The sequence below is a fragment of the Hemiscyllium ocellatum genome, chromosome 6 (assembly GCF_020745735.1).
Source record: "Hemiscyllium ocellatum isolate sHemOce1 chromosome 6, sHemOce1.pat.X.cur, whole genome shotgun sequence".
In the NCBI taxonomy this organism is placed as follows: domain Eukaryota; kingdom Metazoa; phylum Chordata; class Chondrichthyes; order Orectolobiformes; family Hemiscylliidae; genus Hemiscyllium; species Hemiscyllium ocellatum.
In genome coordinates this window covers 25010347-25026479 of record NC_083406.1, presented here as the reverse complement: position 1 = coordinate 25026479, position 16133 = coordinate 25010347, and the positions used below count along the sequence as shown (strand labels likewise).

The following is a 16133-nucleotide window of genomic DNA, read 5'->3' as shown; positions in this document are numbered from 1 at the left end:
ATGCATTTATATCTCCTTATTAGCTAATCTCACTGCATTTCTAATGCAGCTTCCAATTCTCTCTTATTCATCAAGAAATTAGTCAGTGCCAACTTCCAACATGAGAGTCTGTGTGATTCCCTTGCAGCAGCTTGTTTCTCTGGGCTTTCATTCAACTGTCTTCACCACAATGTGATCCCTATATACATCCTCCTCCATCCTTCGTCCACTCATGTTGGCATCAGCAAACTTCCAGCCTCACCACTACCCCTCATGGCAGGGGTGATTCTGGACTCCCAAAATGCTGGTTCCTTGTGGACAGAAGTGATGTAACAATGGTCAATCCTATCTTGAAGCAGCGCTCATTGATAGGACAAAGGATAATGGGATCATCCCTTTGCTCTTCTTTTCCACGATGTTCTACATTCTTGATTTTTCCTCCTCAAACTAATATCTGTTGCTCAAGAAAGCAAAAAATATGTTGCAAAGGTTGAGTTCTTAGTCCTTGTAGGTGCTCTACCCTTTAGAATGAATTAAAAATTGCATCATGTATATGTTCCTACCTACAATGAATGCTTCAGAGGAAACCCACCCTTCAACTTTGTAGAATTGTGTAACATTTTACAGCACAGATTCAGACCAATCAGTCCAATGAGCCCATGCTAGTATTTAAAATCCACACTAACACTAATTAGCATGTCATTCAATGACCTTCTCCCTCGTATTTATCTAGCTACTTCTTAAATACAGCTAGCAATGAAGACTGGTGACCAATAGTTCCTTCAATGTGTTCTTGCTTTTTGTTTCCATACAAAATATATAACTGCTGGGAATATTAAAATCAAGAAGAAATGGAGGGTTGTCACAATGCAGCAATGTGGATCCATATTTGTTTCTGAGATTGGTTTGCTCAAAAATGCTTTTTAATAATGGTGCCAGGGACCTGATTCCAGGAGAAAGTGAGGACTGCAGATTCCAGGAAACCTGATCTCAGTTTCTGACCTGACCTGAGTCCTAAAAAAGGGCTATACCCAAAACGTTGACTTCTCCACCTCCTGACGCTGCCTGACTTGCTATGTTCTTCCAGCCTCCTGTCTACCTCACTTGCTGGGATTGCTGTTGCTGTTGATGTTATTTCTTCATTCACAAGCCACATCCAGCACTCCCAACCTGGCCAGTTCCATGGCATATAATATTCTTGTACAGCTTTCACAAAGTCAGGCCAGGTTTTGGTAGTTCACAGCACCCCAGGAATCAATAAAGTGTAGTTGGCATGAATGAGCTTTCTTCCTCAGGTCTCTCATGCCTACCATTTTATGACCCAGCAAAGATAATATGGCCCTCGCACCCCCACACACCCTAGCCAGGGTATACCTTCAAGACCTTTCATCAACTATATACTACATACTCTGTAGAAGAAATTAAACTTTGCCAGTTAATTTTTAAGCAATCTTAATGATTCCTTCATAACTTCTCTTTTTTTTGAAAAGGAACTCCATTCACTCGGAAGCAAGTAAGTGTCATTCTGGGATTTTACTTGTCTAGTCTTCCATCAACTGGGATTACAAATTGAGCTCTCAGGGAAAAAAATATATATAAATGACTGTAGATGTGAAACAGACAGATTGTGAGGGTCCTTGAAATGGGTATTCAAAAATTACAATGTGGCACAGCCATTCAGACCCTTTCCAGACTTTGCCTTTCAATGAAACCATGGTGATATGTAATTTGATTCCATTTTGCTCAGTAGCCAGGCTGAGCAAAAATCTATCAATATCTGATTTCAAATTACTAACTGTGTACACATCTACTGATTATTGGTGGGAGAAAGATACAAATCTCTGCCAAATCTTTCTGAATTGGCTCTGACCTCTCTCTTAAATGATCTGGACCAGATTTTGAAGGTGTTGTCCTTACTTCCTTAAGCAGTTTAAAATGTCTTTCATGATCTGGGAGTTTCTATACATTTGTTTATAGATAGATCATAACAAGGGTGCAAAATAATAGCGGCTTAATAGATTGGATAAACTTACACACAAATGAATTATATATAGAATTATGAATTATATATATGCCTATCCAGTGTCCTTGTGCATTTTGCATCAATTCTAAATCCTCATGCAGTCCACAATTGGCCAAATCTCGAGACTCTCTAGTTGATTGTACTCTGCTGATTCAAAGAGTGGAAGCAGATTCAAAGATGTAGCAGAAAAAAACATAATTTTTATTTGCTTTTAATGAAATTTGCTTTTAAGTTGTTTGAACTATTTAGAATGCTTGTTTCCTTTGCATTTTTATAGTGTAAGTTGTAATGTAAATTGTTAAGCTTTCTTGAAAACTGCTCCTTTTCAATACTTTGACCAGAAATCATTTTTTATAACTGAATTTTTTCAAAAAATCTCCCTTTCTTTTTGCAGTATGGGGTTGAATTTTACATTCAGATCTGGGTAAAATAAAGGTTCTATTCACATAATTTGACAGAAGCCTTCAATCTTTGTGGCTTTTGTTTAGTTCAGATAAATATATAGCCAGAGGACATTAATTCAGGGGAGCAAAGTCATGGTGCTCTCATCAGGATAAAACACAGCATGCAATAAGTCGGAGTCTAATTTTATGAGAGAAAGCTTTGTTCTGTTTTCAGGGTTTTTTTCCTGCTTTTAAAATTTTGAAATAAAACAAAATGCTCAATTGCTCGAGCTGTGGCCAGGTAGATTACTGGGAGGGAACAGGGAGCCTTACATCATCAAGAGCTTTCTCTCACCCTCTGCCAGCATGCTATCTCCCCAGTGTCATGAGGCTGCAACAGGATGAAAATTCCATTTGGCTTCTGATCAATGGCCTTAATTCCCCTCTAAAATATTGAACAAGCTCGCCACCAGATAGGTTAAGAGGAAACTGAAAATTCCAGGGTATGTATATTATTAAATATACTATTTTCAGATTCACCATGAGAAATTATTTTTTCTATATACACTACGCAAGGATCCCAGCCAGTTTGCAAATTTACAATTGATCTTTCAACATTTTTAATCTTCTAGTGTAGTCTTTTTTTCTGTGTAGATCATTTTTTTTACATTAGTCGGTTGAAAGTACAATAAATTGAGCTCCACTTTAGGAAAGTTGTGAATGTCTTTGATGTTTGAAGGTCTTGCCAACAGAACAAGTAAAATCAGGGAATCCCAAAAAAAAGCCTGCAGCATGAATCTTAGTGGATTGTAGGGCAAGTGGGCATTGCTGGGCTAGTGGGTATTGCTGGTCTAGTGGAAATTGCTGGTCTAGTGGAAATTGCAGGCCCAGTGGGAATTGCTGGGCTAGTGGGGATTGCAGGGCCAGTGGAGAGTGCAGGGCCAGTGGGGTTTGCAGGGCCAATGGGGATTGCAGGGCTAGTGGACATTGCAGGGCCAGTGGAGGTTGCAGGGCTAGTGGGGTTTGCAGGGCCAGTGAGGATTGCAGGGCCAGTGAGGTGTGCAGGACTAGTGGGAATTGCAGGGCGAATGGATATTGCAGGGCCAGTGGGGTTTGCAGGGCCAGTGGGAATTGCAGGGCTAGTGGGAATTGCAGGGCTAGTGGGAATTGCAGGGCCAGTGGGGATTGCTGGGCTATTGGGGATTGCAGGACTAGTGGGGATTGCAGGGCCAATGGGGATTGCTGGACTAGTGGGAATTGCAAGGCTAGTGGGGACAGCTGGGCTAGTGGGAATTGCAGGACGAGTGGGGTGTGCAAGGCTAGTGGAGATTGCACGGCCAGTGGAGATTGCAGCACCAGTGGGGTATGCAGGGCTAGTGGGGATTGCTGGTCTAGTGGAGACTGCTGGGCTGGTGGGGATTGCAGGGCTCATGGGGATTGCAGGCTAGTGGGAACTGCAGTACTAGTGAGAATTGTAGGGCTAGTGGGGATTGCAGGGCTAGTGGGGATTGTTGGTCTAGTGGGGATTGCTGGGCTAGTGGGAATTGAAGGGCTATTGGGAATTGCAGGACTAGTGGCGATTGCTGGGCTAGTGGGAATTGCAGGGCTCGTGGGGATTGCAGGGTTATTGGGAATTGCTGGTCTAGTAGGAATTGCAGGGCTAATGGGAATTGCAGGGCCATTGGGGATTGTAGGGCTAGTGGGAATTTCAGGGCTAGTGGGGTTTGCAGGGTTAATAGGGATTACAAGGCTAGTGGGGTTTGCTGGGCCAGTGGGAATTGCAGGGCTAGTGGGGTTTGCTGATCAGTGGGAATTGCAGGACTAGTGGGGTTTGCTTGTCCAGTAGGAATTGCAGGACTAGTGGGGATTGCAGGGCTAGTGGGAATTGCAGGGCTAGTGGGAATTGCAGTGCTAGTGGAAATTGCTGGGCCCGTGGGAATTGCTGGACTAGTGGGAATTGTTGGGGTAGTGGGAATTGCTGGGCTAGTAGGGATTGCTTTGTCTAGTGGGAATGGCAGGGGTAGTGGGGATTGCAGAGCTAGTGGGAATTGCAGGGCTAGTAGGGATTGCTGGGGCTCCTGGGGATTGCTGGGCCCGTGGGAATGGCTGGACTAGGGTGAATTGTTGGGGTAGTGGGAATTGCAAGGCTAGTGGGGATTGCACGGCTAGTGGGAATTGCTGGGCCAATGGGAATTGCAGGGCTAATGGGAATTGCAGGGCTAATGGGAATTGCTAGGCTAGTGGGATTTGCAGCACTAGTTGGGATTGCAAGGCTAGTGGGAATTGCAGGACTAGTGGGAATTGCAAGGCTAGTGGGGATTTCAGGCTATTGGGAATTGCAAGGCTCATGGGGATTGCAGGGCTCGTGTGAATGCAGGGCTGGTGGGGATTGCTGGGCCAGTGGCGATTGCAGGGCTAGTGGGGATTGCTGGGGCTCCTTGGGGATTGCAGGACTAGTGGGTTGCAGGTCTAGTGGGGGTTGCAGGGCTAGTGGGGATTGCAGGGCTAATGGGGACTGCTGTGCTGGTGGAGATTGAAGAGCTAGTGGGGATTGCAGGGCTGGTGGGGACTGCTGGGCTGGTGGGGATTGCAGGGCTAGTGCGGACTGCAGGACTAGTGGGTATTGCAGAGCTGGATGGGATTGCTGGGCTAGTGGGAATTGCAGGTCCAGTGGAATTGCAGGGCCAGTGGGGCTTTTGGGCTATTGGGAATTGCAGGGCTAGTGGGGATTGCAGGGTTAGTGGGAATTGCAGGACTAGTGGGGATTGCCGAGCTAGTGGGGTTTGCTGGGCCAGTGGGATTTGCAGGACTAGTGGGGATTGCAGGGCTAGTGGGAATTGCAGGGCTGGTGGCAATTGCTGGGCTAGTGGGAATTGCAGTGCCAGTGGGAATTGCTGGAATAGGGTAAATTGCTTGAATAGTGGGAATTGCAGGGCTAGTGGGAATGGCAAGGCTAATGAGAATTGCTGGGCTCGTGGGAATTGCAGGACTAGTGGGGATTGCCGAGCTAGTGGGGTTTGCTGGGCCAGTGGGATTTGCAGGACTAGTGGGGATTGCACGGCTAGTGGGAATTACAGGGCTAATGGGAATTGCTGGGCTCGTGGGAATTGCATGATTAGTGGGGATTACAAGGCTCGTGGGGATTGCTGGGCTCAAGAGAATTGCAGGGCCAGTGGGGATTGCTGGGCGAGTGGGGATTGCTGGGCGAGTGGGGATTGCAGGGCCAGTGGGAATTGCAAGGCTAGTGGGGTTTGCTGGGCCGGTGGTAATTACAAGGCTAATGGGTTTGCTGGGCCTGTGGAAATTGCAGGACTAATGGGAATTGCAGGGCTAGTGGGAATTGCAGGGCTGGTGGCAATTGCTGGGCCAATGGGAATTGCAGTGCCAGTGGGAATTGCTGGAATAGGGTAAATTGCTTGAATAGTGGGAATTGCAGGACTAGTGGGGATTGCAGGACTAGTGGGGATTAGAAGGCTAGTGGAGATTGCTGGGCTAGTGGGAATTGCTGGGCTCGTGGGAATTGTTGGGCTAATGGGAATTGCTGGGCTAGTGCCAATTGCAGGACTAGTTGGGATTGCAGGGCTAGTGGGGATTGCAGGGCTAGTAGGAATTGCAGAACTAGTGGGAATTGCAAGGCTAGTTGGGATTGCTGGGCTAGTGGGGATTGCAGGGCTCATGGGGATTGCAGGGCTAGTAGGGATTGCAGGGCCAGTGGGAATTGCAGGACAAGTGGGAATTGTAGGGCTCGTGGGAATTGCTGGTCTTGTGGGGATTGCAGTTCTGGTGGTGATTGATGGTCTAGTGGGAATTGCAGGACCAGTGGGGGTTACTGGGCTAGTGGGAATTGCAGGGCTAATGGGAATTGCAGGACAAGTGGGAATTGCTGAACTACAGGGGATTGCTGGGCTAGTGGGGATTGCAGGGCTAATAGGAATTGCAGGGCTAGTGGGAATTGCAGGGCTAGAGGGGTTTGCTGGGCCAGTGGGAATTGCAGGACTAGTGAGGATTGCAGGACTACTGGGTATTGCTGGGCTAGAGTGAATTGCAGGGCTAATGGGGATTGCAGTGCTAGTGGGAGTTGCTAAACTAGTGGAGATTGCAGGGCTAATAGGAATTGCAGGACTAATGGAAATTGCTGGGCCAGTGGGAATTGCAGGACTGGTGGGGATTGCAGGACTAGTGGGGATTGCTGGGCTTGTGGGAATTGCCTGGCTAATGGGAATTACTGGGCTAGGGGGAATTGCAGGACTAGTTGGGATTGCAGGGCTAGTGGGGAACACTGGGCCAGTTGTAATTGTAGGATTAGTGAGGATTGCAGGACTCGTGGGGATTGCAGAGCTAGTGGGAATTGGTGGGCTAATGGGAATTGCTGGGCTATTGGGAATTGCTGGGCTAGTGGCGATTGCAGTGCTAGTGGGAATTGCTGGGCCAGTGGGAATAGCTGGACTGGTGGGAATTGCAGGGCTAGTCAGAATTGCAGGGCTAGTGGGGATTGCAGGGAGGGAATTGCTGGGCCAGTGGGAATTGTAGGAATAGTGGGAATTGCTGGGCTAGTAAGAACTGCAAGGCTAAAGGGAATTGCAAGGCTAGTGGGAATTGCAGGGCTAATGGGAATTGCTGGACTCGTGGGAATTGCAGGACTAGTGCGGATTGCAGGACTAGTGGGGATTGCTGGGCCTGTGGGGATTGCTGAGCCTGTGGGGATTGCAGGGCTAGTGGGGATTGCAGGGCTAGTGGGGTTGTAGGGCTAATGGAAATTGCAGGGTTAATGGGGACTGCAGAGCAGTGGAGATTGCAGGACTAATGTGATTTGCTGGGCTGGTGGGGATTGCAGAGCTAGTGGGGATTGCTGGGTTCCTGGGGATTGCAGAGCTAGTGGGGATTTCTGGGCTCTTGGGGATTGCTGAGCTAATGAGGATTGCTGGGCTGTTGGGGATTGCAGAGCTAGTGGGGATTGCTGGGGCAGTGGGGATTGCAGGGCCAGTGGGATTGCAGGGCTGGTTGGGATTGCTGGACTAGTGGGATTTGCAGGGCTAGTAGAGTTTGCTGGGCCAGTGGGAATTGCAGGGCCATTGGGATTTGCAGGGCTAGTGTTGTTTGCTTGGTCAGTGGGAATTGTTGGGCCAGTGGGAATTGCAGCGCTAGTGTGGCTCGCCTGGTCAATGGGAATTGCAAGGCTATTGGGGTTTGCTGGGCCAGTGGGAATTGCAAGGCTAGTGGAGATTGCAGGGCCAGTGGGGAATTGCAAGGCTAGTTGGGTTTGCTGGGCCTGTGGGAATTGCAGGGCTAATGGAGATTGCTGGGCTAGTGGAAATTGCAGGTCTAGTGGGGATTGCAAGGCTATTGGGAATTACAGGGCTAGTGGGGATTGCTGGGCTATTGGGAATTGCAGGGCTAGCGGGGATTGCAGGACTAGTGGGAATTGCTGGACTAGTGAGGATTGCAGGACTAGTGGGGATTGCAGAGCAAGTTGGAATTGCAGGGCTGATGGGAATTGCTGGGCTAGTGGGAATTGCAGGATTAGTGAGAATGGCTGGGGTCGTGGGAATTGCAGGGCTAGTGGGGATTGCAGCACCAGTGGGAATTGCTGGGCTCGTGGCAATTGCAGGACTAGTTGGGATTGCAAGGCTAGTGGGAATTGCAGTACTAGTGGGAATTGCAAGGCTCGTGGGGATTGCTGGGCTCGTGAGAATTGCCTGGCCAGTGGGGTGTGCAGGGCTAGTGGGGAATGCTGGGCTAGAGGGAATTGCAGGACTAGTTGGGATTGCAGGGCGAGTAGGAATTGCAGGACTAGTGGGAATTACAAGGCTAGTGGGGATTGCTGGGCTAGTGGGAATTGCAGGGCTCGTGGGGATTGCAGGGTTAGTGGGAATTGCAAGGCTAGTGGGGTTTGCTGGGCCAGTGTTAATGGCAAGGCTAGTGGGGTTTGCTGTGCCTGTGGGAATTGCAGGACAAATGGGGATTGCTGGTCTAGTGGGAATTGCAGGTCTAGTGGGGATTGCAGGGCCATTGGGAATTGCAGGTCTAGTGGGGATTGCTGGGCCAATGGGAATTGCAGGACTAGTGGGGATTGCAGGAGTAGTGGGGATTGCAGAGCTAGTGGGTATTGCAGGGCTGATGGGAAATGCTGGGCTAGTGGCAATTGCTGGGCTATTGGGGATTGCTGGGCCTGTGGGAATTGCAGGGCTAGCGGGGATTGCAGGACTAGTGGGAGTTGCTGGGCTAGTGGGAATTGCAGGGCTAGTGGGGATCGCAGGACTAGTTGGGATTGCTGGGCTAGTGGGAATTGCAGGGCAAATGGGAATTGCGGGACTCGTGGGAATTGCTGGACTAGTTGGGATTGCAAGGCTAGTGGGAATTGCAGGACTACTGGGAATTGTAAGGCTTGTGGGAATTGCTGGGCTAGTGGGAATTGCAGGGCTAAAGGGAATTGCAGGGCTAGTGGGGATTGCAGGGCTAGTGGGGATTGCTGGGGCAGTGGGGATTGCAGGGCTAGTGAGGATTGCAGGGCTAGTGGGGATTGCTGGAGCAGTGGCGATTGCAGGGCTAGTGGAGATTGCTGGGCTCCTGGGGATTGCTGTGCTAATGGGGACTGCAGGGCAAGTGGGGATTGCAGGGCTAGTGGGGATTGCAGGGCTAGTGGGGATTGCTGGGGCAGTGGGGATTGCAGGGCTAGTGGGGATTGCTGGGGCAGTGGGGATTGCGGGGCTAGTTGGGATTGCAGGGCTAGTGGGGATTGCTGGAGCAGTGGGGATTGCAGGGCTCGTGGAGATTGCTGGGCTCCTGGGGATTGCTGTGCTAATGGGGACTGCTGGGCTGTTGGGGATTGCAGAGCTAGTGGGGATTGCTGGGCTAATGTGGTTTGCTGGGCTGGTGGAATTGCAGAGCTAGTGGGGATTGCTGGGGCAGTGGGGATTGCAGGGCTAGTGGGAATTGCAGGGCCTGTGGGGATTGCACGGCTCATGGGGATTGCAGGGCTAGTGGGTTGAAGGGCTAGTGAGGATTGCAGGGCTAATGGGGACTGCTGGGCTGGTGGGGATTGCAGAGCTAGAGAGATTGCAGGGCTAGTGGGGAATGCAGAGCTAGTGGGATTGCAGGGCTAGTGGGGATAGCAAGGTTAGTGGAGATTGCTGGGCTAATGGGGATTGCTGGGGCAGTGGAGAATGCAGGGCTATTGGGGATTGCAGGGCTAGTGGGAATTGCAGTGGTCGTGGGGATTGCTGGGCTCGTGGGGATTGCAGGGCTAGTGGGGATTGCTGGGCAAGTGGGGATTTCAGTGCTCGTGGGGATTGCAATGCTGTAGGGGGATTGCAGGGCTGGAGGGGGATTGCAATGCTAGTGGGGATTGCTGGGCTGGTGGGGATTGCAGGGCTAGTGTGGATTGCAGGGCCAGTGGGCATTGCAGGGTTAGTGGGGATTGCAGAGCCAATGACAATTGCAGGGCTAGTGGGGATTGCAGGGCTGGTGGGGATTGCAGGGCTAGTGGAAATTGCTGGGCTAATGGACATTGCTGGGCCAATGGGGATTGCAGGGCTTGTGGGAATTGCAGAGCTTGTGGGGATTACAGGGCCAGTGGGGATTGCAGGGCTAGTGGACATTGCTGGGCTGGTGGGGATTGCAGGGCTTGTGGGGATTGCAGGGCTAGTAGGGATTGCTGGGCTAGTGGGGATTGCAGGGATTGTGGGGATTTCAGTGCTAGTGGGGATTGCAGTGCTGGAGGGGGATTGCAGGGCTGGAAGGGGATTGCAATGCTTGTGGAGATTGCAGGGCCTGTGTGGATTGCAGGGCCAATGAGGATTGCACTGCTAGTGGGGACTTCAGTGCTAGTGTGGGGATTGCAGGACTAGTGGGGATTGCATGGCTAGTGGGGATTTCAGTGCTAGTGGGGATTGCAGTGTTAGTGGGGATTGCAGTGCTGGAGGGTGATTGCAGGGCTGGAAGGGGATTGCAATGCTAGTGGAAATTGCTGGGCTGGTGGGGATTGCAGGGCTTGTGGGAATTGCAGGGCTAGTGGGGATTGGTGGGCTCTTGGGGATTGCAGGGATTGTGGGGATTTCAGTGCTAGTTGGGATTGCAGTGCTGGAGGGGGATTGCAGGGCTGGAAGGGGATTGCAATGCTTGTGGAGATTGCAGGGCCTGTGTGGATTGCAGGGCCAGTGGGGATTGCACGGCTAGTGGGGACTTCAGTGCTAGTGTGGGGATTGCAGGACTAGTGGGGATTGCAGGGCTGATGGGGATTGCAGGGCTAATGGAAATTGCTGGGCTGGTGGGATTGCAGGGCCAGTGGGGATTGCAGGACTAGTGGACATTGCTGGGCTAATGGGGATTGTCGGGCTAGTGGGGATTGCAGGGCTGGCAGGGATTGCAGGGCTAGCGGAGATTTTAACAGCAGATAGAGCTGAAGTAAGGGCTGTGTTGGATGATGTTTAGGAGGTGGAAATAGCTTAGCTTAGTGATGACATTGACGTGTACTTGGAAGCTTTTAAATACTGCACCAAAATTATGAACAATCCAGTTCAACTTCACATAGTTACCAACTTAGAGGAGACTGCAGCTCAAGAGTAGAGGAGACCGAAAACAATGATATTGGTCTCCCAAAAGTTTTATTAGCCAAACTTCTACTTTTCAGTACCGGATGTCAGGCAAATAGCGTTATAGTTTTGAAGTGCAGGGTGCTGACTGAGGTGGTTGTGTAGTGTAACTGGGTTTTGTTTCCATATGGAAACTGGTGCGTTTTGTGTTTTGGAAATTTAGGATATGACAATGTTTTATGCTTAGTGAAGTATTTAACAGACCAAATTCATAATGTACAAACCAGGGTAGTCAATTTGTGCAAAATATGGTCCCATAACTGTTCATTTAATATTAACACTATTCATTTTAAGGATGTTGATTGAGGGATAAATGTTATGCAGGGGACTGAAGGGAATACCCATGTTCTTCAAATTAGTACCATAGGTTTATCTTGCATCCTTCTGAGAAAGCAAATTGGACCTGGGTTTAGCGGCTCATTCAAAAGATGGAATATCTTACTGTGCAGTACTCCCTTGGGCTTGCTGGCCGAGTTATTTCTCTAAAGTCTCTGCAGTAGGATTTGAAGCTACAATTGTTTACCTCCTGGGTGATCAACTGAGGCACTGTCACCACACTGCAGCTAAATTCCAGCTCCTTGCCTAAAAGATAAGTCAACTTTACGCAACTTGTCAGTCATTCTATGCTATATCTCAACCTTGCAAATGATAAAATGTCTGAATTAAATTCATTAATGAAGGGAAATGGAGAAAATAACTTACTTCCAAAGAATAATGTGGAACAATCCAATGTCCAAAGCATTCATAAAAATTCCACAATATTCGAACAAAACTGATTCAGTTATTGTCAATGATCATGTTAGAACTGCAAATTGTATTAATACAAAATAAAAGTTATCTTCTGACTCAGTATGAGAAATTGCATTTAGTATCTATATTACGCAAATATCCCAGCCAGTTTCCTAACTTATAATTGATCTTCAATGTTTTAATCCTTTAGTCTACTGTTTTGTTTTCATCTTGGAGTATGTCCTGTTTCATTTTCTCCTGAATGTGGAGGCTAAAAACAGAATAATTTGAGCCCCACTTCAGGAGGATGTAAATGTTGTTGAGAGTGCAGAGGAAATTGGTTCCAAGGCTGAGAGAATTTAATTGGAATGTTGGATTGGTGAAACTAGGATCCTTCTCCTTGGAGCAAAGATAATTATGCACAGAACTTGTGACTAGTTAAGATAAGGTAGAAAAAGTGAAGCTGCCCCCATTTGCACATGGTACAAAGACCAAACAAGTATTGGGCAAGAGGTACTTTGAGAAACGTGAGATGACCATTTTTAAGCTCAATAAGTTATAATCACACAACACCAGTTTATAATCCAACAGGTTTAATTGCAAGCACTAGCTTTTGAAGCACTGCTCCTTCATCAGGTAGTTTTGGAGTACACAATTGTAAGACACAGAATTTATAGCAAAGGTTTACAGTGTGATGTAACTGAAATTATACACTGAAAAATAACTTGATTGTTTGTTGAGTCTCTCATCTGTTAGAATGACCACATTTCTTTCACATATCCCGTCTGCAATATTCATATCTTTACTCTGTCCAAGGTCTCTTTCTGGGAATATTGATCCTTTTCTCCATAGTGGTGCTTATGTTAGGCCTCAACTATTTCTCCTCATTGTGCAAAGCAAATGTTTTTGTTCTCTCAGCAGATGTGTTCATGTGGTAGGGTCTCTTATTTCGGAGACAATCCTTTCCTAATTTAATGCCCAAACTCAGGGATTCAACCAGACATATCAATACAGTGACATTATCATCAATACTCGCTCTCTCTTTCTCTCCCCCTTTCAAAATTGTAATGTTCTGATAAGACCTCTAGGGCCTTCAAAATGAACGCTGGTTAATTTTTCTGGTTCTCAGTAAGGTGTGAGATGCAATATAGAAGTCTTGCAACAGAACATATATTAACCCAGACGTGACATTGCTAGTTAAAATAAACCATTAACTCTGTTTCTATCCTCACGGAAGCTGCCAGAACTAAAACCATTGTTTGTGGAAAACAAACTTTCCTTACCTTTATTAGCTTGAACATAATTCCAGTCTCATTAGTTTGAATGGTATGGCTATTAAATTATATTCTTCTAATGCGAGATTGCATGAGACCAGAACTACCGTGTTATATCAGAACCGACTATATCATGGACTTGACAGCTGAGTGGTCTTTGTCGAGAGTGTGTTGCTGGAAAAGCATAGCAAGTCAGGTAGCATCCAAGGAGCAGGAGAATCGATGTTTTGGGCATAAGCCCTACTTCAGGAATGACACTTGTGAGCCAAGGGGGTAGGGAGATAAATGGGAGGGGGTTGGGACTGAGGGGAAAGTAGCTGAGAGTATGACAGGTAGACGAAAGAGGGGGTAATGGTGGTCGATCGGAGAGGAGAGTGGAGTGGACAGGTGGGAGGGAAGACAAGTAGGACAAGCCATGATGGCAGTGCCCCGTTGGAAGATTGGAACTGGCATAAGGTGAGGGGGAGCAGAAATGAGGAAACTGGTGAAGTCCACATCAATCCCATATGCTTGGAGGGTCCCAAGGCAGAGGATGAGGCATTCCTCCTCCAAGTGTTGAGTGGTTGTGGTTTGGCGCTGGAGGAGACCCAGCACCTGCATGTCCTCAGTGGATTGGGAGGGCGAGTTAAAGTGTTCAGCCATGGGGCAGTGGGGTGGCTTCGTACATGTGTCCCGGAGGTGTTCTCTGGAGCATTCTGCAAGCAAGCGTCCTGTCTCCCCAATATAGAGGAGCAACAGATCCAGTAAATGACATGTGTGGAAGTGCAGATAAATCTATGATGGATGTGGAAGGCTTCTTTGGGGCCTTGGATGGAGATGGGGGGGGAAGTGTGGATGCAAGTTTTGCACTTCTTGCAGTGACAGGGGAAGGTGCTAGGAGGGGAAGGTTGTTTGGTGGGAAACATGGACCTGACAAGAGAGTCACAGAGGGAATGGTCTTTACGGAACACAGACAGGGGTGGGGAGGGAAATATTTCTCTGGTGGTGGCGTCCGTATGTAGGTGTCAGAAATGTGGAGGATGTTATGATCTATCTGGAGGTTGGTTTCATGGAAGGTGATTGCGTGGGGGTGTTCTGTCCTCGCTGGGTTGGAGGGGTTGGTTAGAGGACGGAGGTGTGGGAAGTGGATGAGATTTGCTGGAGGGCATTATCGAGCACGTTGAAGGGAAAATTACGGGCTTTGAAAAAAGAGGCCATCTGGTATGTTCTGTGGTGGAATTGGTCCTCCTGAGAGCAGATGCAGTGGAGGTGGAGGAATTGGGAATAAGGGATAGCATTTTTACAGGAGGCAGGGTGGCAGCAGGTGTAGTCCAGGTAGCTGTGGGAGTCCGTGGATTTGTAGAAGATGTCCGTGTTGAGTCGGACACTGTTGATGGAGATGGAGAGATCCAGAAAGGGGTGGGAGGTGTCTGAGTTGGTGAATTTGAGGTCGGGGTGGAATGTGTTGGTGAAGTTGATGAACTGAGCGGCACGGTGGCTCAGTGGTTAACACTGTTGCCTCAGAGTACCAGTGTCCCAGGATCGATTCCAGCCTCGGGTGACTGTTTGTGTGGAGTTTGTATATTCTCCCCGTGTCTGCGTGAGTTTCCTCTGGGTGCTCCACTTTCCTCCACAGTCCAAAGACGTGCAGGCTAGGTGAATTGGACATGCCAAAATTGCCCATAGTGTTAGGTGCATTAGTCAAAGGGAAATGGGACTGGGTGGGTTACTCTTCAGAGGGTCGGTGTAGACTTGTTGGACCGAAGGGCCTGTTTCTACACTGTAGGGAATCTAATTTAATTTAAAAAAAACTGTTCAACCTCCTTGTGGGACCATGAGGTGGCATGAGTAGAAGTTGAGTGGTCTTTCTCTGTCATTGTGGTTCTAACATTTCACGTTGTATAAGTCCCCTATATTGGCCCTCTGCCTGCCAAAAATATCCAACCATTGTGTCATGAATTTTTTTTGGTTGCAACTGAGCGGGGGTTCCAGTGTAAATATGTTTGCTATATCACAGCTGCTTCATACAGTCACTAGAAATTGTAAGCCACCAGCAGAAAATCATTGGTGTTCTCTGAACTGATCATATCCTGTTGCCATGGAGCTCCAAAGAAAACTTGCAATTTAATTGTCATGACCATAATGGGATTTTAGGGAATTAGTGACTTTAATTTTTTTTCTATTTAGGAGGAAGAAAATGTTAATTGAGATTCTCTGGGAGACGTTCCTATTCTGGTATGGTGATGTCAACAGGAGTGTGACAAACTGTTTGAGGGAACAGTTATTTGGCAAGTGGAACAACTTTCAAGAAATTACCGGCTATTTACCTAACAAAGAAAAAGACCTTAGACAGTTAAAAGCATCTTGAATTAAATCTGGTATGAGTGTTCAGTTAACCAATGAATGTGGGTTACAGGATTTTAGGCAGGAAATTTTCTGCCAGCCAAAACTGCTTCTGTTCATTGGGAGTATTGCAGCCCAAGTGGAACACACCATGTTAATTTATTTGGACTGCACTGAAAGGAACCTCTTGACTGCCAATGGAAGACTAGTCATTGAACAAAAAAGCAATAAGAATTCAAGACAAAATATGATGGAGCGCTTAAGCAATAGTGATGATACATCAAGTAAAATACTATATTATCGGGAAGTGTAAAGTACAGTGAAGTGAATATTTAAGCATTTTCAGTTGACATGAGTGAACTCAAGATCACTTGTTGATTGTTGCAATTTACTGAAATTTAAATGAATAAGTAGCAAAAGCAAAAGTTGTAGCTGAAGCCTTTATGGAAAGATTTGGATCCAAATATAATTTGACAACCAAATTGGATGTGAAGAGCAATTTGATGCTTTCAGCAGGCAAGTGCGAATCAAAGCATCATGGTGACATACTTGTAACCTTACACTAACCTTTCACCTTTTGATAAGAATTTTCCACTGAAACCACAACATTGAAAAATCCCTGTAGAATATGATGCATAGCTTGTAAAATGTGTCTGTGTGTATAATGAATGAAATTGAATTATCCTCAGGAGATTCAAAGAAGAAGCTATGATTTGTAGTCCGCACATTTTTGTTTCCAAAGTAACGAAGCAATTGGAATACTTTGATAGAAAGCTAGAATGCAAAGATAATATCGAAACAACTGTGTAACCCACTTTCTACGAAAGTTATC

At 47.4% G+C, this 16133-nt stretch overlaps 1 protein-coding gene across 1 annotated transcript; it reads left to right on the top strand.

The window, feature by feature from the left end:
* The first annotated feature begins 7674 nt into the window (after window positions 1-7674).
* Window positions 7675-9276, top strand: LOC132816619 (collagen alpha-2(I) chain-like). Its single transcript, XM_060826432.1, has one exon. It carries the CDS (start codon window positions 7675-7677, stop codon window positions 9274-9276), a length of 1602 nt encoding a protein of 533 aa, XP_060682415.1.
* The last annotated feature ends 6857 nt before the right edge of the window (window positions 9277-16133 follow it).

Excerpts from the sequence above, each read along its gene's own strand:
- LOC132816619 (XM_060826432.1), top strand. The coding sequence starts at position 7,675 with ATGGAGATTGCTGGGCTAGTGGAAATTGCAGGTCTAGTGGGGATTGCA.